Source organism: Ovis canadensis, chromosome 5, assembly GCF_042477335.2.
Source record: "Ovis canadensis isolate MfBH-ARS-UI-01 breed Bighorn chromosome 5, ARS-UI_OviCan_v2, whole genome shotgun sequence".
In the NCBI taxonomy this organism is placed as follows: Eukaryota; Metazoa; Chordata; class Mammalia; order Artiodactyla; family Bovidae; genus Ovis; species Ovis canadensis.
Window position 1 is genome coordinate 105,676,128 of NC_091249.1, and position 24,996 is coordinate 105,701,123.

A 24,996-nucleotide genomic window follows, 5' to 3' on the forward strand; every position below is an offset into this window, starting at 1 on the left:
AAATACAGTGCCATGTCATTCCTTTTTTGAATTTCATTGCCTCTTACTAAAAGATTTAGTACAGATGATGAGGCTGGTTATAATCACATAATGACATGTACCTGTAGTATAAGGATCTTCTCCCTAGAGTGGAGGTCTTTTCTGACTTTGGTGAGCATCAGTCCTAACAGTCTCTGATCTTGGGATCTATTTATAACCTGAAAAAAAAAAGATAATAACAATAAAGCAACAGAAAAAGTAGAATACTAGTAAAGCAAGACTGTAAAAGAAAACTTACTTTGACAGTCTGACAATAGAGCTGACTCAAATGAAAATAACTAGAATAGAGAGCCAAAGCAACATGGTAACTGTATCAAGTTACTTATACATATACTCAAGGTTAGGTAAATTTGAGTCAAGTCAAAAATGTAATTACTATAGTAAAATGAAGTTATGATTATTGAATATGCATTAAATGATATTAACCTGAACTACAGATTGCTATATAGATACACTAACTCTTATGATAATATTAAATATATATATGTAATCATTCACTGTGGTTCTGAGATAGCAAATGTGCGGCAAGCATTAACATCAGGTACCCACTGAAAAATCATAATCTATATACTTGAAAATGGAAAAGAATCTTTATAATTATACTGCAATTATTCTGAAATTTCCTAAAATCAGTAATATATTTTAAAATAAGCATGTAATACAGGTGATTCTATTCTGCCCATATTTATTCAAATAAAAGTCATGAATTATAAGTCAGCTAGCATGTGTTATATAGAAATAAGAACAGAGGTGAGAGAAAGAAGCTAATCAACTACTGTTATTAGGTATATTCATGAATAGCAAATTATTACTTCCATTCCAATTTTACGCAATCCTTTAGACACAAGTAGTGAAGCACTGTGGTTTACCATTCTAATGTTGTGGAGTCACCCAGTCATGCCCAGCTCTGCAGTTCCATGGACTGCAGCATACTAGGCTCCCCTGTCCTTCACCATCTCCAGGAGTTTGCTCAAACTCAAACCCACTGGGGCTTCCCTGGTGGCTCAGCTGGTAAAGAGTCTGCCTGTGATGCAGGAGACCTGGGTTCAGTCCCTGGGTTGGGAAGATCCCCTGGAGAAGGGAAAGGCTACTCACTCCAGCATTCTGGCCAGGAGAATCCCATGGACTCTACAGTCTATGGAGTCGCAAAGAGTCCCATATGACTGAGCGACTTTCACTTTCGAGTCCCTTGAGTCGGTTATGTCACTCAACCATCTGAGCCTCTGTCACCCGCAAAATCCTAATAATGTCTCACAAAAAAAGTTTAAACCAAATAGTTGTTTAATAATACTGAAAATATAAAATAATGCTAGTATGATCTTTCCTGTATGAAGATGATACTGACTCACCGTCAACAAAGACGAGGTTCAATCTGATTTTCCACAGTGAAGATAGACTTCCTGATACAGCCATTCTCTTGCCAAAGCTCCCTGGTGAATAGTAGCTTGTATCTGCAAGATAAGTGTTACCAATAGTCACAGAAAGTAACAAAATAAAATTATCAATATAGAAATGAAACCTATGCCTTGGTCCCAACCACTGTTTTGATGAACTAAAAATGAAGTCACAAAAATATATAAATACTGTATAATACTTAAAAACAAAACTGCATATGCATTTACTCTGATATATTTATTGTATTCTATATATCACTGATCTAAAAATACAAATAATCACAGCCTGACCTCTATCCCTAAGTAAAAATGTTCTCAGCCATCTTAACTAAAACAAAAATTGCATCTGACATGTAAAACCTGAAGTATATAATGAAAATGCTCAAAACATGAAAGCATGCCAACTGTACATCCCTCATCACCAGTAGCAATAACTGAGGAAATTACAGAATATTTTTGTTAATGTTAGCAATATTCTCAATAGCATTAAAAACAGTATGACTACAACCAAAATTATTTCAACATTTCCCAGAATCCTGAAAAATACTTCTACTTTTCATGAAGAAAAAGTACTTTCGTTACTAGCTTCAGTGTTCATTCATGTTAATGCAGAACAGAGGTTTTGTAATTAAATATTCCTGATACAGAATTTAATCAGTTGCCAGATGAATCTCCTTCATAAGAGTTGAGGAAGCTAGCTAAACATTGCTGAAGACATACTTTATAGTAGAAGTAAAATTAATGTGTGGGCTTCTTTGTTATTTAAGGAAGTAAGAGATTAATATTTGTTAAAAATCAGTAAGAAGCAGAACTTCTCTAGAGGTCCAGTGGTAAAGACTTTGCGCTTCCAATGTAGGGGTCGTGGGTTTGCTCCCTGGTCAGGGAATTAAAATCCCACAAGCCATGTGGTATGGCCAAAGTAGCCAAAAAATTAAAATTTAAAAAATTTAATTTAAAAAAAAGAAAAAAAATAAGCAGCAGCTAACAGCTGTATACAATTTAAACAAAAGCATGATGCTAAGTACCTATGATGAGCAGTGTTAGTCACTCAGTCATGTCCGACCCTGTGCAACCCCATGAACTGTAACACGCCAAGATCGTCTGTCCATGGAATTCTCCAGGCAAGAATACTAGAGTGGGTTGCCAGTTCCTTCTCCAGGGTGTCTTCCCGACCCAGGGATCAAACCGAGTTCTCCTGCACTGCAAGCAGATTTTGAGCCACCAGGGAAGCCTCTGAGTCTATTTGGGGGTTCCATATCAAGTATAAAAAAAACAAGGCATAGTACACAATCTCAAAGAAATCACAGTATCAGTATTATTGAAACATTCCCCACTTCCACTTCTACATAGTTCCTGCAATAATAAACAGCTAAATTCCAACCCAGGTCCTCTGCTAGAACAGGAAGGACGAAGTAGAAGAGCACAGCATCATACCAGAACAAGTTAGCTACCACAGGGATGAGGTTCTGGGGCTTCTCCTGCAAATGGAGATAAGGAAATTTTAATAGGAATGCTGAGAAAATTTGCTACAACCTGTGATGGGGGTCTACTGTCACCTGTAAACAAACAAACTGTTAATTCTAAGGTACTAAACTGTTTCCAGTCACAATTCTGTTTTAAAAGGTCATTCTCCTTATCAACTCTTCATTATTTTCCTTACCATCCTCTCTCACCAACTCATCAAAATTGAGAATTAGGCTGCAAACTCCTAAACTTCCTCTTCATTGTGGTTCCCATTTCCACAATGCCTAGCAGAGCACCTTCCAATTTTTAAATGCTTAATAAATGTTTGGTAAATTGAACTGAACTAGTCCTCTTACTTGTCCACCTGTCACCTACAAAATCGTCATTTATGCTAACTACACCCATCATTCTTGGCAGGACAGTATGAGATGAAAAGAAAATGATTAATTAATTCAACAAATGTTTTGCTCAAACACCTACTAGGTACCATGTTAACTTCCATGTATATTAGTGTAAATGATCCCTGCCTTTAAATAACTCAGTCTAGTAAGAAAGATAAAGAAGGAAAATAGCCATTATAATACACTGAAATCAGTTTATAACAAGTTTAATAGAAAGTGCTACAGATACTAAAAGGGAGGAAAACTGGCTTAGAACAAAGGCTTTAGAGAGGAGATGTCATGTGAGATGAGTACTAACAAATAAGTAGCTGCTGAACAGAAGGATAAACAGAGAAAGGGCATTCTAAGCAAAAGAGTGAAAAATTATCGATATGCAAGAGTACACAATATATTGAGAATTTTGAGAAGCTTTTGGAAAAGTAGCAAATGAGGGGAAAAAAAGACATACAGAAGATTATAGAGATGCCTTATGATACTAAAAGGCTACAGCTCTGTCCCGACTAAAGGAGATAAGCCAAGAATATGACATGACCATTAAAAAGACCTTGGCAGCAGTGTGAAAGATAAAGAGGGAAGACAAGACGAGAGAGGCATGGGACCAAATCATGAGACAAAGATGACTTGACTTTAATGGTTTATGAAAACTATGGTGACCTAGTTCATGGGTTTGTTACCCAGTGGATCTTAAATTTAGATATACATTTAGAGACTACTACAGATTTACGGACTTCTCTTGTGGCTCAGATGGTAAAGTGTCTGTCTACAATGCGGGAGACCTGGGTTTGATCCTTGGGTGAGGAAGATCCCCTGGAGAAGGAAATGGCAATCCAATCCAGCACTATTGCCTGGAAAAATCCCATGCACAGAGAAGCCTGGTAGGCTACAATCCATGGGGTCGCAAAGAGTCGGACATGACTGAGCGACTTCACTTTCACTTTCACAGATTCTAATTTATTTTAGAAAACTGCTTACGTGATATAACCTCAACCAAACAGCAGAGCAGGAATTTCAAAGAAATTATATCAAGATCCCAAAATATAATGACTAGCTCAGGGTACTGGGATTACAGGTTATACTTTTCTTCCTGTTACTAATATGTTCAAAATTTCCCACACATTAGAATTAAAAATAAATGTCAGGGCAATTTCTTGAAACATAAAAGCTACAACTGGCATTAACCCTAAATGGCCAGTGCCAGGATTCCTTGACAACATAATTGACTTCAAAGGCTCCCTTCACAACCACAGCCCACTAGACATAAAATACTCATGCCTACATCGTAACATAAACCCATTCCCTTTCTGCTCCTGTAATTTCCTCTTACCTTGAATGACTATCTAAATCCTAACCTCATCATTCATTGTTGTTCAGTTGCTAAGTCATGTCTAACTCTTTGCAGCATGCCAGGCTCATAGACTGCAGCATGCCAGGCTTCCCTGTCCATCACCAATTCCCGGAGCTTGCTCAAACTCATGTCCATCGAGTCAGTGATGCCATCCAACAATTTCATCCTCTGTCGTCCCCTTCTCCTCCTGCCTTCAGTCTTTCCGAGCATCAGGGTCTTTTCTAAAGTCAGTCATTCGCATCAGGTGGTCAAAGTATCAGAGCTTCAGCTTCAGAATCAGTCCTTCCAATGAATATTCAGGACTGATTTCCTTTAGGATTGACTGGTTTGATTTCCTTGCAGTCCAAGGGACTCTCAAGAGTCTTCTCCAACATCACAGTTCAAAAGCATCATTTCTTCGGTGCTCAGTCTCCTTTATGGTCCAGCTCTCACACCTGTACATGACTACTGGAAAAACTACAGCTTTGACTAGACGGACCTTTGTCAACAAAATGACATCTCTGCTTTTTAATATGCTGTCTATGTTTGTCACAGCTTTTCTTCCAAGGAGCAAGCATGTTTTAATTTCTTGGCTTCAGTCACCATCCACAATGACCTGGAGCCCAAGAAAATAAACTGTGTCATTGCGTCCAATTTTTCCCCATCTATTTGCCATGAAGTATGGGACTGGATGCCATGATCTCATTTTTTGAATGTTGAATTTTAAGCCAGCTTTGTCGCTCTCCACATTCACCCTCATCAAGAGGCTCTTTAGTTCCTCTTTGGTTTCTGTCATTAGAGTGGTATCATTTGCCTGTCTAAGGTTGTTGCTATTTCTCCCAGCAATCTTGATTCCAGCTTGTGCTTCAACCAACCTGGCATTTTGGATCATGGAAAAAGCAAGAGTTCCAGAAAAACTATTTATTTCTGCTTTATTGACTATGCCAAAGCCTTTGACTGTGTGGATCACAATAAACTGTGGAAAATTCTGAGAGATGGGAATACCAGACCACCTGACCTGCCTCTTGAGAAATCTGTATGCAGGTCAGGAAGCAACAGTTAGAACTGGACATGGAACAACAGACTGGTTCCAAATAGGAAAAGGCATACATCAAGGCTGTATATTGTCACCCTGCTTATTTAACTTATATGCAGAGTACATCATGAGAAATACTGCAGTGGAAGAAATACAAGCTGGAATCAAGATTGCTGGGAGAAACATCAGTAACCTCAGATACGCAGATGACACCACCCTCATGGCAGAAAGTGAAGAGGAACTAAAAAGCCTCTTGATGAAAGTGAAAGTGGAGAGTGAAAAAGTTGGCTTAAAGCTCAACATTCAGAAAACAAAGATCATGGCATCCGATCCCATCACTTCATGGGAAATAGATGGGGAAACAGTGGAAACAATGTCAAAGACTTTATTTTGGGGGGCTCCAAAATCACTAAAGATGGTGACTGCAGCCATGGAATTAAAAGACGCTTACTCCTTGGAAGAAAAGTTATGACCAACCTAGATAACATATTCAAAAGCAGAGATATTACTTTGCCGACTAAGGTCCGTCTAGTCAAGGCTATGGTTTTTCCTGTGGTCATGTATGGATGTGAGAGTTGGACTGTGAAGAAGGCTGAGTGCCGAAGAACTGATGCTTTTGAACTGTGGTGTTGGAGAAGACTCTTTAGAGTCCCTTGGACTACAAGAAGATCCAACCAGTCCATTCTGAAGATCAGCCCTGGGATTTCTTTGGAAGGAATGATGCTAAAGCTGAAACTCAGTACTTTGGCCACCTCATGCGAAGAGTTGACTCATTAGAAAAGACTCTGATGCTGGGAGGGATTGGGGGCAAGAGGAGAAGGGGACGACAGAGGATGAGATGGCTGGATGGCATCACTGACTCGAAGGACATGAGTCTGAGTGAACTCTGGGAGTTGGTGATGGACAGGAGGCCTGGCATGCTGCGATTCATGGGGTCACCAAGAGTCGGACACAACTGAGTGACTGAACTGAACTGAACTGAAGCTACCCTCATTTGTGGTGCTGTGTTACAGCAGCCCTAGCAAAACCGCACATCCACTAAGGGAAACTATGATTTTTTTCCTTTGCAAGTCACTAAAGATGAAAACACTGTGAAGAAAGAATGCAAATATGAAATAATTTCTTCCTATTCATTTTTAAACTTTATAGCAAAAGCGCTATTTAGCACCTAAACCAACCTGGTGCCAAAAAATTCTAATGGGATATGATTCAATCTTCATCCTATATAGTACCTTTATACATATAGCATTACATTGGAGGATGATAGTATCCCATGGGGTTTCCCTGGTGGCTCAGCTGGTAAAGAATCTGCTGCAATGCAGGAAATTGGGGCTTGATCCCTGAATTGGGCAGATCCCCTGGAGGAGGACATAGCAACCCATTTCAATAGTCTTTCCTGGAGAATTCCATGGACAGAGGAGCCTGGTGGGGTTTAGTCCATGGGGTCACAAACTGTCAGACACGCAAAGAGTCAAACTACCTTTACAACTTAGACTGACATCAGGTTAACTCTAATAGTATGGCATTGTCCATTATAACTTTCTATCAGGTATTACTGACGTGTTTTTGCCTTTTTTTAAATAATGCAAAACTCAACTGATTACCAAAATTCAAAAGAATCTTGTTATATCATGCAAACACTCTTCAAAAGATACAAATTATACCTCCACTGCTCACTGCAATCAGTTCAGTTCAGACACTGAGTCATGTCCGACTCTTTGTGACTCCATGAATCGCAGCACGCCAGGCCTCCCTGTCCGTCACCAACTCCTGGAGTTCACTCAGACTCATGTCCATCGAGTCAGTGATGCCATCTCATCCTCGGTCATCCCCTTCTCCTCCTGCCCCCAATCCCTGCCAGCCTCAGTCTTTTCCAATGAGTCAACTCTCTGCGTGAGGTGGCCAAAATATTGGAATTTCAGTTTTAGCATCATTCCTTCCAAAGAATACCCAGGACCGATCTCCTTGTAGTCCAAGGGACTCTCAAGAGTCTTCTCCAACACCACAGTTCAAAAGCATCAATTCTTCAGCACTCAGCTTTCTTCACAGTCCAACTTTCACATCCATACATGCTCCTGCTAAGTCGCTTCAGTCATGTCCAACTCCGTGCGACCCCACAGACGGCAGCCCACCAGGTTCCCCTGTCCCTGGGATTCTCCAGGCAAGAGCAATGGAGTGGGTTGCCATTTCCTTCTCCAATGCATAAAAATGAAAAGTGAAAGTGAAGTCGCTCAGTCGTGTCCGACTCTTCGAGACCCCATGGACCACAGAATACCAGGCTCCTCCATCCATGGGATTTTCCAGGCAAGAGTACTCGAGTGAGGTGCCATTGCCTTGTCCAATCCATACATGACCACTGGAAAAACCATAGACTTGTTAAGACGGACCTCTGTTGGCAAAGTAATGTCTCTCCTTTTGAATATGCTATCTAGGTTGGTCGTAACTTTCAAGGAGTAAGCGTCTTTTAATTTCATGGCTGCAATCACCATTTGCAGTGATTTTGGAGCCCAAAGGAATAGTTTGACACTGTTTTCAATATTTATACTTAAATGACACTTACACATCTATATATAAAGAAATAAAAGACAATTCCCTCGAATTCCAGTGGTCAAGACTTGGCATTTTCACTGCCATGGCCCAAGTTCAATTCCTGGTTGGAGAACTAAGATCTTACAAGCCATGTAGCATGGCAAAAAAAAGAGACTACATAATTAAAAGTCTAAAAAAGACAAACTACTACGAAGAGAATGGTGGTATTTTTTTGTTAACCTTTTCACCTAAAGTAGTTATCATCTGTTGTTGTTGTTGTTTAGGTGCTAAGTCATGTCCAATTCTTTTGTAACCCCATGGACTACAGTCCGCCAGGCTCCTCTTTCTGTGGGATTTCGCAGGTAGGAATACTTGAGTGGGTTGCCATTTCCTTCTCTGGGGTATCTTTCTGACCCAGGAATTGAATTTGCATCTCCCTCCATTGGCACACAGATTCTTTACCACTGAGCCAGCAGGATCTACATTGGTCAAATTTGTTAGAAAACGTACCAACACACTTCTCCTTGTGAGAAGGCCAAATAGTAAATTATTCTATAGTACTCTTAATAAAATTTGGTGACGTATAAAAGTGTGATGATGCTGGGAAAAGACCCTGATGCTGGGAAAGATTGAGGACAAAAGGAGAAGTGGGAGACAGAGGATGAGATGGTTGGATGGCATCACTGACTCAGTGGAAATGAGTTTGAGCAAACTCAGGGAGATGGTGGAGAACAAGAAAGCCTGGCATGCTGCAATTTATGGGGTAGCAAAGAGTCAGACACAACTTAGTGACTAAAAAACAACAAATAAAAATATGTTCAATGCTGTAATAAATTTAATAATATTAGAGATAACATGAGGTCAGACCAAACATATGTATATTTCTAAACATTTATAAAATATGTTTTGCCTTCATACTTAATATATGTCCTAATGTTAATTCAAATAGACTTTGTAATTGAGTTTCTTTAAAAAATGAATCTGCTTCTTGCCAAATAAGGAAATGGAGGTCACCTTTCAAAAAATATTATTATGTAATTATATTTTATTTAGACAGATTGGCATATTTAATATAAACAGAGTATAAAGAAATTCTTAGATCTTATTTTTTAACTTAAAGTTAGCTAATGCCATATTCTATTGATGCAAAATACTATATTAAGATAGTATTTTTCTTAGCTTATTTTTATGTATGGTGAGAGAATGTTTTAACTTCATTTACATGCAGCTAGCCAACCTGCCCAACACCACTTGCTGAAGAAACTGTCTTTTTCCCATTGTATATTCTTGCCTCCTTTGTCAAAAATTAATTGACCATAGGTGTGTAGATTAATTTCTGAGCTCTCTATTCTGCTCCATCGATCCATTTGCCTGTTTCTGTGCCATGCTGTTTTGATGACTGTAGCTTTATAATACTGTATTGTCTGTGATGGCCAGGCCTCCTACTTAGTTCTTTTCCTTCAGGATTGCTTTGGATGGCTTCAAGGCTTAAACATAAGACATGACACCATAAAACTTCTAGAAGAAAACACAGGCAAAACATTCTCTGACATAAATTGTACAAATGCTTTCTTAGATCAGAGTCCTCAGGCAATAGAAGTAAACACAAAAATAAATAATTGGGACCTAATCAAACTCACAAGCTTTTGCACAGCAAAAGAACCATAAACCAAATGAAAAGACAATCTACAGAACAGGAGAAAAAATTTGTAAATGATGCACCCAACAAAGGTTTAATTTCCAAAATATACAAACAGTTCATACAACTTGACAACAACAACAAAAATTTTTAATGTGCGAAGACCCAAAGAGATGCTTCTTTAAAGAAGAAATACAGATGGCCAACAGGCACATGAAAAGATACTCAACATGACTAGTTATTAGAGAAATGCAAATCAAAACTACAGTGAGGTAATGCCTCATGCCAGTCAGAATGGCCACCAGTAAAAAGTCTACAAATAACAAATGCTAAAGAGGGTGTGGAGAAAAGAGAACCCTTACACTGTTGGTGGGAATGTAAGTTGGTACAGCCACTGTGGAAAACAGTATGGAGGTTTCTCAGAAAATTAAAAATAGAATTACCATACAATCCAGCAGTTCCACTCCTGGGCATGTATCCAGACAAAACAGTAATTCTAAAGGCTACATGCATCCCTATGTTCACATTAGCACTGTTTACAATACCCAAAACATGGGAACAACCTAAATGTACTTCAACAGGTGAACAGATAAAGAAGACGTGGCACATATATGCAATGTAGTACTACTCAGCCATATAAAAAGAATGAAACACTGGCATTTGCAGCAACACGGATGCAACTAGAGATTAACATACTAAGTAAAATAAGGCAAAAAAGGGAAAGACAAATACCAGATGATATCACTTATATGCAGAATCTAAAATGTGACACAAATGAGCCTATCTATGAAACATAAATAGGATCAGGGATATAGAGAATAGACTTGATGGCTGTGAAGGGAGAGCCTGGGAGGGGGTTAGACTGGGAGTTGGGGATTAGCAGATGCAAACTGGTATATACAGAATGCATAGACAGCAAAGTCCTACTGTATAGAGCAGGGAACTATATTTAGTATCCTGTGGAAAACCATAATCAAAAAGAACACGAAAAAGAGTGTGTATATATGTATAACTGAGTCACTGTGTTGTACAGCAGTAATTAACACAATATTGTAATTCAACTGTAAATTCAAATTACAATTTTATTGTAATTCAATAAAAAATAAAGAATAACATAGTATTACAACAAAGTGGAGATCCCTCAAAAAATTAAGAATAGAACTATCATATGACCCAGCTGTTCCTCTTCTGGGTATTTATCCAAAGAACATGCAAACACTATTTCTAAAATATGTATGTACCCTTATGCTCATTACAGCTTATTTATAATAGCGAAGATATGGAAGAAATCAAAGTGCCCAATGATACATGAATGAATGAAAAAGATGTGATGCACGCTTGTATGTAATGAAAAATTAATCAGTCATAAAAAAAGAGTGAAATCCAGCCCTTTGCAATAACATGGGTGGTCCTTGACAGTATTATGCTAACTGAAATAAGTCAGATGGAGAAAGACAAATATCATACTACTTCACTCATGTGCAATCAAAAAAAAAAAGAACAAAATAAAACAAAAACAAGCTAATAAATATAGAAATCAGATTAGCAGTTATCAGAGAAGAAGTGAACGAGAAGAGTTGGGTGAAATGGATGAAGGGGCCAACTAGATTTATGGTAGTGATCACTTTGTCATGTATACAAATGTCACATTATAATGCCATACTTGCATAATAAAAAATAATAAAATATCATTTTGGCTGAGCTCAAATTATAATTCTAAGAATCTTCTCAAAAGGTAAAGAACAGGAACAGAAAACTAAGCATATTTTCTTTTTCCTTTAATGTCCTAATACTATAAAATCACACAAATTCATTATATTAAGAAAATGCAATATGTTAAATTATGACTATCAATTATTATCCCCCTGAAGACAGGGACTATGCTTTTATCTACTACACATGCTTAAGCAAAAGAACTCAATAAACGTTAACTATACTTCAAGAACGATAAGCACAACTGTAACACAACTCTTCTAAGAATCAAATAATAGGAAAATTCTAAAGAGCTGGGAATTCAAAACAGGCTGTGAACAAAATTTTACAACGTGCAAATTCTAATATTAGTAGAAGAAAATTCTACCCCCTGTAACCCACAGACAAATCCCAAGGTCACAGATGGAAAATGTATACTGGCTGTGTCAAGAGAAGCTATACAGTCAATGCTGGTTTTATAATAATCTTAACTTGGCCTAAACTGAAGTCTTTCTCCTTCTGATTTACTTCACTTAGTATGATACTCGCTACCAGATTGCTGCAAATATTATTTCATTCTTTTTTGTGGTTAATGCCACATGATATCATGTACATGTGGAATCTAAAATAAGATACAATGAACTTATTTACAAAACAGAAACAGACCCACAGACATATAAAACAAATTTATGGTTACCAAAGGGAAAAGGGGTTGGGGAGGAATAAATTAGGAGCTTATATTTTTGCCTGGGAAATCCCATGGACGGAGGAGCCTGGTGGCCTCAGTCCACGGGGTCGCAAAGAGTCGGACATGACTGTGCAACTTCACTTTTGGGATTAGCAGATATAAACCACTAAATATAAAACAAACATGATACTACTATATAGCACAGGGAACTATATTCAATATCCTGTTATAACCCATAATGGGAAAGTGTATATATATATATATATACACACACACACACACACACACACATATATTTCTATTCTAGACACCAGAAACATGACATTGTAAATCAACTATACTTCAATTTTTAAAAATCTTAATAAATAAAGTGAAGTCATTAAGAACAGAGGAGAATCAGTGCAGACATCAAAGGACCTAAATATAATCCTGGTAGTCTATATGGCCAAAAGAAAATTCTCTTTTTACTATATGTGGTTGATGTTTTTGCAAGCAGCACATCATCTGTCTACTAAGCTGTTATAAGTAAGGTGGTAAATGTGGGCTATGCATAGACTATACATCCTTGTGTCTACTGGGGTCTTTCTAATATTAGCATTGTTGGCTTGATGGTTAAAAGTCTGTCTACTCACCACCACCATCCAGATTTATCCTGTGGTCAGGAAGAAAATGGGTTAGTCAGGAGCTAGTTTCCTTCACCCACACCTTTTCTCTCGAGTTTCACCTACCTGCTAGAGCAATATGGGGAATTTAACCAGTGTAGAGAATTCTTTATACTACAGACTACAGATGTTCACCAGAACTTTCAATTAGATAAGAACTGCCTTTTGAAATACACACACATATAAACAGGAGCTTCCCTGGTGGCTCAGCTGGTAAAGAATCTGCCTGCAATGCAGGAGACCTGGGTTCAATCCCTGGGTTGGGAAGATCCCTTGCAGAAGGGAATGTCAACCCACTCCAGTAGTCTTCCTTGGAGAATCCCATGGACAGAGGAGCCTGGCAGGCTACAGTCCATGGCGTCGCAAAGGGTCAGATATAACTGAGCAACTAATACTTCATACACACATACCACAGCTCTTTTTCTGAACCAAAATGCCACAGAAATTAAAGAAATCATATTCAGTGAGTATAATCACATGAAGCAATGGCTAAATAAAAGAGGCACTAAATGCTGGTGTCTGATCACATTGGGTCTCTCCTACCCAACCTAACATACTATGGGACGTTTCCTACAAGAAGCTGCTGAACACATAAGCTAATTAATCTAAAACACTCAGAGAAAAATGTGTTACCTGGCTTATTGTTAAAATACAACCACCTTGAGAATATTTATAGCATTGACAAAGCTACTATTAGTAGTTTCATTGGCCCTAAAAAGAATTAACTACTATTACAAGTTTCCAAGTATGTACTTACAGAGGGAAGCAAACAATTTATTAAGCCAACTTTTTGGTCTTGAAGCAACAGATTTGGGGAAAGACAGTTTTACAATAGGACACAGAACTCACTTCTAGTTACACTGCTATTTTTTCATAGGAGAGGCATGGCACTGTCTGTGTGAATATTATGACTCAAGCTTACTCATCTTAACTAAGAATGAATTAAATTTGTTAGAGTAAAAACCTGAAAGAGAACGAAGATGCATGTAATTCAAAGTTGCCATTTTTAGAATGGGGTTTTGCTCCAAAGAGATTTTAAAAACATGTTTCTACATTATTCTATTTGCACTACTTTCACTTTAGTGCTCTGGTAAGTTGGCTGCTAAATAGAAACAAGAAATGAACTCATTTTCAAAAAGAAAGTCATTTGTGATTTGACCATAGCATAAGCAACATAAAGAAGGAAGAAGTAATTTGTTAAGGTCCTGACTGCCAAAATATATTGCAATGTAGATACAAGTGCGTGCAAACACTTGTGTGTGCCCCTCCCTATTTTCCTGGTGCAGTTACCCCGTGACAAAAATCAGATAATTAACGATAGGGTAAGGAGCCTATTGAAAGTCTCATTATATCCAAAGTCATTATTTCCCAGAAAGTCCAGAAAATATAGAAGGGAATCACGGGCACTGCAGGGCAGAGAGTCTCTCATTCTATAAGTAGCTTTCAGGGTGATATGGCTTCAGTGTTTTTCCCCACAGAAAAGATATTCTAAGAGGAAAAAAAAAAAAAAAAACCTTTCCAGCATGCACAATCACAAAATCATGCAAGCCTGTGGATCGTCTTTAATCACAGGCTAGAGCAGCAGTCCGCCAGCCTGTACCCAAAGAAGACAGACAATGTGAGCCGAAGAAAAGAGTTTGAATGGAAGTGAAAAGAACTGAGTTTTATTCCCAGCTCTGTGATTTACCTGCATGGTCTTGGGCAAGTTACTTAACCTCTCTGGACCTCTATCTCTTGCTCATTGTTTTATTTTGTTTCACGGGGAAACCAAGAGGAAATCAAAAAACTTTTAAAAATTATGCCTAGGAAAATATTAGAGATCACACAGACCCATTTCCAACTTCACAGATGAGGACAGTAAAGCAGAGAAGTATACTCAGCCATAGGCAATTAGATAAGAAGGGTTCTAACAGGCATTGCAGCTCCAATTTTTAAAATTTACTTAAAATGACAAGTAACTTATGTCAAATTTTTAGGCCACGTGAAAAAAGTAAATAAAAGGCAAAAAAGGTTGATAATTACCAAATTCAGGATGATGGTGATTATCTCTTCAAGATATAAGGGAATAAAATCAGGAAGAGCATCAGTTGTTCTGGTAGCATTTTATTTCTCAAAATTAGTTTAGAGTACAAAAATGCTTGTTTCTGTTTATATATCATTTTTTGTCTAGAATGTTTTCTAGTAATGTTTTAAGTAACCACCAAAACATCTTTAACCAAAATCTGAATGAAATAAGTGAAATTTCTCTGGAAACTATTTTAAACATTCTCCTGTTGAGTTTAAAAGGTAAATATCACTATGCCTCCTAATATAAGAACACAAGAGTAAAACAGGCTATATTTCCAGCTTAGTAAAATATTAAAAATACACAAATGGCACAAAACATAAAAGAAACTGTATTACTAGTAGATTGATTAATCCATTTAAGCATAGTGAATGAAATACCCAATAATTTGTATATGCCTAAGAGAAACAGATTCAAGAGTCTCACCTGAGGGTCTACTGTTTAATCATCAGGATTCTTTGTTTATTTGTTGTTAATGAGACAAACAGGAACTGAAATGGCTTACCAAAAGTAAGCTAAGGCCTTTCTAAACCTCAACATGGAACCTACCTGTAAAAACTAAGTGCTTCTGAAATCTCTGAAATTTTCCAACAAGAAAGTGTAGGTCATTCAGCAAAATATATTTACTATACACTACTATAATAGCTATTTAATTGTTATCATTATGATGCAGATATATAATGGAAACAGATGTTCCTTTTTCCTTTCAGCAAAGCACAGGAAAAGCATAAACTTGCTGATACTGCATGGACTACTACCATAGCACAATAGAGGAAAAAAAGACGTTAGCACATGACAATATTAGTTTTTACTACACAACTAATTGCATAAAAAGTACAACTTGAGATCATTAAATCAATATAATTTTCAGCACTACAGAAGGGAAACAAATAGATTTGTATAACCAGCCTATTTCACATCTGCAGTTGGGAAAATACTTCTGAGAGACTAAGTATATGCAAAATGCTACCACTGCTTACAGAACACAAGGAAAAGTGTTGTTCTGTTTTCTTTGCTAATGTAACATGAATTAAAATGCTGCCTCCACAGAGAATATTTTTTAAACAGTACCAGTATAAACTGGAAGAACCTTTCCAAAAACGATTTGGCAGTTCCTATCAAGACTTTTTAAAAATAGCCTATACTCTCAATCCAAGTAGTTTCTTTGCTAATGATATATTGTAACGAAATTAACCAGAGGGATGATAGTTTTATTTTAAATGCTATTCTTCATAATTTTATTTTTAATCATGGAAAAGTAGAAATGTAACTAATAGTAGACCAATGGTTACTTAAATCATATATGTTAAAACATACAGTGATATGACTTTAACGATAATTTTAATTATATAAGAAAATTTTCATTGTATAACACCAACTGAAGAAAAGCAGGACAGTTTATGTCTATAACTACAGTATATATACAAAATGTTTGGGGGAAAAACTCTTAGAAAAACATACAAAATGTCATTTCTAACTTTTTCAAATTCTCTGAGCAGATACTACCTTTTTAATCAGAAAATAATATATTTTTCTTTAAACAGCTAAACAATTCTATTTCCATGCTCTAATACTCTCTGTCCTTGTCCAAAGTTTCTAAAAAATTCTTTGGGTCAAATATTCTTATAAATATTTATAGCTAAATGGACTTAAAGTTATGCTGACATGTTGTTCGATCCCAAAATCTAGCATAGAAAGAAAAGTATTTGTCAGTCACATAGACATTGCATTTTTTCCTGAGTTAAACATTTTTTTTCCTCACAAATTAAGGAAAAGTTTTATGGAACAAACATTATAAACACTTACTTAACAGCTATTAAAATGATGTATTTTAAGTCACAAAATCAAGGAAATTTTTCAATTAAAAATAATTCTAAAGCATATTAAGTAGCCTATTAACTGCTCTCCCAAAATGCAAATCAAAAGTTTGCCATAAGCTTTTGTAGGATTCCTAGTTTCATGATTCTATTTTTACAAGAAGGAGCTGATTTGTCTTAGGCTATTACTGTCTATTACTTCTAGAAGTCTTGAGGAAAGGTGGGAAGCAGCAAATTCTGGCAATCTGCCTAAAGAGAAATCAATGAAACAAATTAATCCTTCCCAGGCTGCAATGACACAGTAATCCATCATTCAGAGCTGCTTTTATATACCAAATCAGAGAGCAGAGCAGAGAGCCCTGGGGGACATAACAGACAACAACTTACACCAACACTGGGAAAATACTGAGGAATCAGTTTATTTAAAGAGGATAGATTTCAGTTGATTGCCTATTTCATCAAATAAAGATTTTTTTTTCCTTCACAGTGTGGTGAATCCAAGGCCTGATGACTGTATCTTCAGAATTCAGTACCATATATGCTGGCTGACATCAATAAGGGATGGGTGTTTTAAAATAATTAGCATCATTAATCAGTATGAAAAAATATCTGGATAGAGTAATATTACTTTTTCCATCAAATTTCTAGGTGTTAAACACATTCTCTGTTTGCAGTAGGTAGGGACTAACTGTAAATTCACCTATTAATCTACAACTTAACTGACCAATTCCTGGTAAACCACATTTGAAGTATAAGATGTATACAACTTCCTAAGTATTGCGTTAGGTCTAAAGGCATGAAAATTTTAATTTCATTTCTTATGGTATAAAGTCCAACAAGCCAACCAGATTATAAATAAATAACTTGCTCTATCATGATAAACAGCTCTCTGGCTTATACTAGAAAATGAGAGATAAATATGGTTTCTTGTTAAAAATAAACTTATAATCAATGTACAGCAATACATTTACACTAAGTGTATTTGTTTATATATACACAAAAACATATGTATCTAAATTTATTTATGCCTATGGAGAAATTTATGCACCTGAGTGTGTCATCCTAGAGCAACGTATTCTGAGTGAAGTATATTCCCTAGATGAAAACTAATGACAAGAACTATAAAGTCACAGTGTATTACTATTGTTAAATGCATGCATCTTTTTCACAGCTAAATGAGAGAAGTTAAGAAAAGAATTTTCAAGAAACAAAACAGAAACAAACCTGTCACAATGGTCCCTGAAATGTTAAAACTCAGAAAACCTAATCTTGAATCAGAAAAAAAATAAAGTTAAATAAATGCTAACTAGTCGATTTCTGAGTGGCATCTTCGATTCTGAGGTCCATGGCCATATGATTGCAATTCCTGGACCTGCTGATGCATTTTTAATTCAATGCAAGGATCTAGTATTTATTGATTTAATAAGGTTAGAGGTATTACATTGTTGCTGCTACTGATGAACTGTCAGCAATTTAATCTAGTGAAATCTAACAGAGGAATATATATTTTAGGGAAGGGAGTGGGTGGGGGAAGGGAGAGAGGGAGGAGGGAGGCAATAGCTATGTAAATGTCATCCCTTCAATAACCATGATGGTGACAAGACCAAAGCCCCTTCTCTCTCACACTGATTTGGGCTCCAGATATGTACTAACAATGTTGGCCACCAGCTAGCTGAGGTCAAAATGAAGAGACTGCAACAAAGTCTTGCAGGTAAACCTTCAATATTAGGGAAAGCAAGGACTTATCTCCCATAGCCACCCTCCGGCCTCTCCTCGAAGGTTCTGAGGTGCCTGCAGGCACACACATGCACTCACCCTCAATGACCTGAGCCTTTACCTCCTCACCTCAGGGTTTAAAGGAGCCCTTCAGCAGTTTCCTTTTTGGCCCCTAACATTGTCCAGGACATCATTAGCATGCAGGCAGACAGAAAAGAAAGGAGACAATTCACTTTCTCAAAAGCAATTCTGCCAAAAATACAACCAAAAGAGAGAGGCTTTACAGGTTATGTCAAAAGAAGGAGATACTATAGGCTCCAGAATCAGAGAGGAGGAAAGAAATCCACCAAAGTTGCTGAAACAGACACTTGGGGAATATTAAAAAGCTTTTTGCACTGCTCCGCTACCCTGCTTGTGGGCTTCTTTCCCCAACCTGGACACCTGGGAAGCGTGTTGTGCTCCAGCTTTTCCCCGACTTTGAAGAAATGGATAATCTAAGGAGCAGTGCTGCTGCTGGGGTCAGTAAAACTATGCTAATTGGTGAACCTAATTGCTTCAAGCAGTCCTGCCTCCAAACAGGGAGAGCACAGTTGATGGAGTCGGTCTGTTCCTAATAAAATGAAGAAGCCCTGAATTAAATTCCCAAGGAAGGCACTATAAAAGTTTCCACAGTGTAACCAAATGACTTCACCTATGCTATTACCCCTAAGATGACATCTTTGAAAGAAAGCAGACCCCAGTCAGGCTCCATATTCATAAATTGGCTGAGTTTTAGGCCAGTGAATCTGGATTGATTTAAAAAGGCTTTTTCATCCTTCCAATCAAATGAAGTCATTGTTAATTAGACGCTTTCTGTTAACAATGTCACTCTTCTCCGCATTACCTGCTCACACTTGCAGCGCCTCTAGTGCAACATCTGGACTTTCCCTACCCCCCTCGGCCCCCCATCAGTCCAGAAAGTTCGGCTCCAGGGTGGTGGTGTTTCCGTTTCTCCATCCCTGTCTGAAGGAAGATCCTATTCAGTGTACCAGAGGCGAGATACACAGCAACTCTGTAGACTGAGAGATGATAAAACAATCTCCGGGAACACTCCCCAGATACGGGGCTTCAAAAAAAATCATATTTAATTAACTACGCACAAGTTTCTCTGTGCTGTTTCCCGCCTTGTAGACAGATGTTTTCCACGCTGCCGAAGGCCACAACGTAAACTCCCAGTGACTGTCCAACTTCTTAAAATCAAGCTCCCTCTTACACTAGAAACTGGGGTTTGAGGTCTCCCCGCCTTGCCCCCCAGGACCTTGCTCCCTATCCCCTTGTCACTACACCCAACACCTAAAAAGGACCAGCGGGCCGAGACGAGCAACCCGTGGGGCAGCCCAGGGCGCTCCGGGCCCAAGAAAGGAGAGAAGCGAGAAGCGCAGGGAGTTAGGCTCGCACAAGGCGCCTCGCTCGACGGTAGGTTTCCCTCAGAACCTTACAAAGCTGGGCGGAGGCCGGCTCCCTCCTTCCGGGTCCATTTCGGAGAGGCTGGCGGCGCGGAACCGACCGAGGGCGCGCGCCCGGGGTTGGGGGACCGTGCGCCACCCCCCGGTCGGGCCTGGCTTCCTTCCTGAACCTTCCACGCCGCGCGGGCCCGGGGCCTCGGTCTCTCCGGCCCGCCCACGAGGCGTGGGGGGCCTTCGGCACCCGCGAAGGCGCGGCTCCATTGCTCGGAGGAGGGCCCGACGCGGCCCATCCCGGCACGGCCCGGGCCCCTCGGCCGCGCGGAGTGCCCCCGGCTCTCGTCGAGCTCCCGGCCGCCCCACCCCGCGAGCGGGCCTTTGTGCCCGGATGTGGGCCTCGCTTCCGGGAAGGCCTTCCCTCCCCACCCCACCGCCCACCCCGGGCCCAGCTCCTATACGAGAGCCCGGGCCTCGAGGGAAGGATCCCCAGGGGGGCCCTGAAGGGAAAATGGGTGGGAAGGAATCCGAGGGGGGGGGCCTGAAGGGAAAACGGGTGCGCAGAGCGCAGAATTCGTTCCCCGGGGACCCCCATGTGGGGGTGAAGAATGTGAGGAGACAGGGGCAGCGAGGGCCCTAGACGGCCGTGGGGACGGAGCGGGCTTCCGGCAGGGGCCTCCCTCCCCTGAGGCGGCGCCCGGCGTCGGCAGCGCTGAGGTCCACGCTAGATCCGAGGGCCTCGGCGGACGAAGGGGCCGCCGCCATCACCCTAGAACCGCCGGCGGGCCCCCGAAGGCCTCTTTGGGACCTGCCGCCAAGTCACACACTTCACCCCGGTGCAAGGAGGTCCTGAGCTGGAGTCGCCTGCCTACCAGGACACAGACCTCGATCTGGGACTCTGAGTACCTGAGGCACGCGCTTGGGGGCCAGACGGCCTTGGGGGCGCCCGACGGCCTTGGAGACCGCGGCCTGGCAGTCCTCCCTGCCTGCGGCTGCGGAGGGGTGGCGGTCAGGGGGGCTCGACGGCTAGGCCACCGTGAGTCCCTAATTCCTAGACATCACAGAAGGCAGAATCACAGCAGACGAGGTTAGACAGTGACGGTGGAAAGACAGAAGCACCTCCCGTCCCCGAGACAGGCACACTTCGGCGAGCGAGGACACTTCACTGCCCTTCTTCAAATCTTTTACCTCAGAGCTTTGCCCTCTGACAACGCCCGCCCGCTCCTCGAGACGGTTCAGGGAAAGGAACTTTCCCCGGGCCTCTTTACTCCTGTTACGTCTGCTCTGGGAGGAAGTCCGACAAATAATAGCAGCAGCTGAAACACCTGCGATCTCTCAATACCATAAAAAATATATATATGGACGGTGATTGGAGTCATTTCTCCTTCCGCTTCCAGAGGGAGCTCAAACCTGAAGCCTCAAGGTTATCCCTAAGTGTGAAACAGGATGCTCGCCAAACCGGCTGGGAATACCGCCGCCCTACACCTGAAGGGTGGGGGGGGTCCCCTTTGCCAACAGAGAGACGACCCGATGGTTCTCCTTCTCGTGTGTTTGTGTGTGAACCTAAATTGGGGGCTTGTGCAGTGTAACACTCTCCTCTGACCCTCTGGAGACTAAACTAGAACTGAGCGAAGGGGGATGGGGAGAAGGGGAAGGGAAGGTGCCCTGGAGAGAGTGGCTGGCAGAAGTCTGAGTGGGTGGTTGCGCAAGGGCGGCGGGACCCAGGTGCGCGCGGTGAATCCCAGAACCGCCGGCCACCCGGCTCTGGGCAGACCCCGCAGAATCCGGCCACGTGCTGGGGCTGCTGTACTCTGATTCTGCCTCTCGGCGATCTACACACACACACACACACACACACACACACACACACACACACACACCCGACGCATGCATCTCTCTCTCCTGGTCCTGAGGTTTCTCCGAGGTTGTTCAGGCCCGGGAACACCGCAGGTGTCCGCGTGGCACCGCCACTTGGCCATTTCGCTCTCAGCTGGATGCAGGGGTAGCTGCAGCCGGGGAGGGAGGGCAGACGAAGGCGCCAGTCTCGGTGAGCACCCAGCCCCGCGCAGGGTAAGGGCTGATCGAGGGGCCGCGCCGGGGGAGGGGCGGCGTCCTCCATTTCCCAGGCCTCTCCTCCTCGCCACTAGGTCGGGTCACCTGTCATCCCGAGCTTGCCGGGTGCTCGCCACGCTCCGCTCTCCGCGGCCACGCGACAACACCCTGCCAGCCGAAGCTGCGCGCCCTGGCGGTTCCTGGGTGCCCCAGCCCAGAGAGCCAGGACTCACCCCTCACCGCGAGCCTCTAGATACAAACAGCACTGGCGTCGCTCTTACTGCCTCCAGATCCGGGTCTTATCCTCCCAGCGGGCAATGACTCGCCGGTGTTTGGGGGGTGGTTGTTGTTTCTTTTAAAAGTGTATTAAAGGCTCATTGGCATCTCCCCGTCCAGTCATTATGCCTTCATCCCCCGTCAATTAACCACACCTCAGAGGGCTGCTATTAAGAGCTAAATTGAGCTGCAAAAGTAGGTATCCCGTTTCGGGCAGATGTTGTCATCTCCCGCGGAGATAAGCGGCGGGCGGGCCAGACCCGCAGCTTCCGCAGCCGCCGGAGCTGCGCTGAACCAGGCTACGGACTCTGGTTTCCAGGGGCTGGAAGGGAGGTCCCCGCCCGACATTGCGCTGGCGCTCCAGGAGCCGCGGGGAACGGGGTAGGGCCCTGGCCCTCGGACCTCAACCGCTGAGCCGTCAAGGGGAAGTGTCTCCCGAGTTACGCCAGGAAAAACGCCAAGAGCTAACCGTGCGTCTTTACGCAGAAAAGTAGAGTGCAGAGTGTGAGCGAAGCCCCAGCTCCCGGGCCGGAGACCCGAAACCGGGACAGCGGAGTTGTGGCAAGAGGGCAAAGTAGTGACTTTGGCTGGCAACCCTCCACCGGCACACCCCACTTCCTCTTCCCTCCACTCCAGCCTCCTTTCTCCCTGGTGGCGGGCCCCCAGGACTCCTTGTGGAGGAAAGCGCGGTGCTATGGAGATGCTAGAGCTGGAGCTAGGGAATCCTGGACGGAAACGTGGCGTTTAGGACAAAGGAGGTGCACTAGAGACGGCCCGCCGTGATGTGCCTTTCCACTCTTCCTCACTCCTGGGGACTTGGAACGCGGCTGTCCTGCCGCACGCGGCTGGGAGACCCTGGAGAGCGGAGGAAAAGGGGGTGGGGAGCAAGGGGAAGTGGCCCTCGCTGCAGTTACAGGGCCTTCCTCCCGACAGTGGGCACAATAAATTTAGCCAAGGCTAGAGGAGATTAATTTCCCGGCATAATCCAATTAAAAGATTTCTAAAGTAATCTTTTGCGAAAATGAAAAAAAAAAAAGTGCTGGCTAAAGAGTGGACTGCTTTTGATGACAGTGATTTATCGCCTCGGCACAGCGGGCCCTGGCCGCTCGCTCTCCTGCACGCGATTTGACCAGGGCCTCCCGTCGGTGCCTCCAATCCAAACCTTAGCCTTTCTGAAAGATAGCCATCCATCACGCCAACCTGTGCAGGAGAAACAAGTGCAAGGGACTGGGGTTGCTTACAAGCACCATAGACTTTTTAAAGTGCTATTAGATTTATGGTCTCTTTTTCGACGCCCATCCAGAGTAATTAGCACATATGTTCTAAATAGATGATAGTTTTGTGAGCAATAAAGCAATTACCCATCGTTGGAGCTGACAGTTCCTCCAACTAAACTCCAACCAGCAGCTAATTGGAAAAGTCATTTCAGCTCCATTGTCTGCAATTAGTCCTGCTAAACTACTACACCCCAACTAGCTGGTTTGAGGTTAATTTATTCAGTGTTGTATTTGCACAGAGGAACCATTGCTATGAAGGGACTTGTCTTTTGCCCCCACCAGACTTGCACTGGGACTAGAAGAGCAGGTGGGAGTGGGGTCGATGTTTGGGGAGTCAGGATGGTTCCCAGGGGAGGAAGCGCCTGGCCCGGCCTCAGCTTCAAGGTCAGTGTCCAGCGCACTAAGCGCTGCCGCCGACAGAGAAAGCCATTGTTTCTCCTGCTGGGCAGTAACTGAAAGAAACTGCTCAGTTCTCAGTTTGTGCTACCAAAAACTGAGTGTTAAAAAAAAAAAAAATCAGCATAGAGGAGGTGACTGCGTTCTGCGGGCACACCTTTCCTGCTGCACACGAAGCTGTGACCCTGGGCCACCTATCTGTCCCTAAAGGATAAAAGTAGACTCAGACTCCAAAACAGCAAAACCCCGAGCCCTCTTCCAGGTCGGGGGAGAGGGATCTTTCAATTCTTTCAATTCTCAGAGTGGTTGGTGAAAGAAAAGACTAGAAAGGTCAGGCAGACTAGAAAGCCCTGCTTCTGCCTTCAGCCTCTCTGAGTGTAAAGTCCCCTTGAAGCTGGTGGGTTTACATGAATTCCTTTCTTTGCTTTTTCTTTTTCTTTCTCTCTTTCCTTCTTTCTTAACCTTTTTTCTTCTTTCCTTTCATAAAGTTAAGCCCAACAGGTCCAAGATTTGTGCACAGTGAGTGGAAAAAATGTGTTAAACGTCGGTTTGACGCCCCACCGGAGCTCCCAAATATCCAGCGGCTGGGATTCTTCTACTTAATTTAATCTTTATTGGACAGGGCAGCTCCTACGCTTCTATTCACCAGGAAACCCCGGGAAACGGATCCGTTGGGGTTCAGAACTCAGGGCGGGAGGAAGAGGAGTTAAAGAGGGATTAATCCTCTCCCACCCAAACTCGAACTTTGGAACTGCGATCTCCGCTAGGCTGGAGTTAGGGGAGGGGGCCCAAGGTCCCAGCCGTGACAGCCAAGGGTCTCTGCAGTCTGGAGCAGGGGGCGGGGAGGCTGCCAGGCTAGATGGGAACTTGTAGCCCTGGTAACCGAGTATTCCCTTAAAGGAATTTACATTCTGAGAGCAATGCGAATTTTACTTAGAAGAATTTGGGTTTGGGGGGTGGGGGCCAGAACGGTTTCTTAGGAAGTAAAGCCCAGTGCCTTCAGCCCTAGAAATCAAATGTCCTTTTCTTGATAGCCATTCATAACTAACAACCTGAGACTGTTTCTCCTTTATGAAGGACATGTAACAAT

At 41.9% G+C, this 24,996-nt stretch overlaps 1 protein-coding gene across 1 annotated transcript in view; it reads right to left on the reverse strand.

Annotated features, from left to right (window-relative positions):
- LOC138441636 (serine/arginine repetitive matrix protein 3-like) overlaps positions 1–24,996 on the reverse strand; it is a 161,202-nt gene that overhangs the window by 129,610 nt on the left and 6,596 nt on the right. Inside the window, exons 4-5 of the mRNA XM_069592740.1 lie at positions 1,389–1,490; positions 102–197 (exon numbers count right to left, since the gene is read on the reverse strand). Of these exons, the coding sequence (XP_069448841.1) occupies positions 187–197; positions 1,389–1,490 (113 nt within the window). The 3' untranslated portion in view covers positions 102–186. The remainder of the gene's footprint in view (positions 1–101; positions 198–1,388; positions 1,491–24,996) is intronic.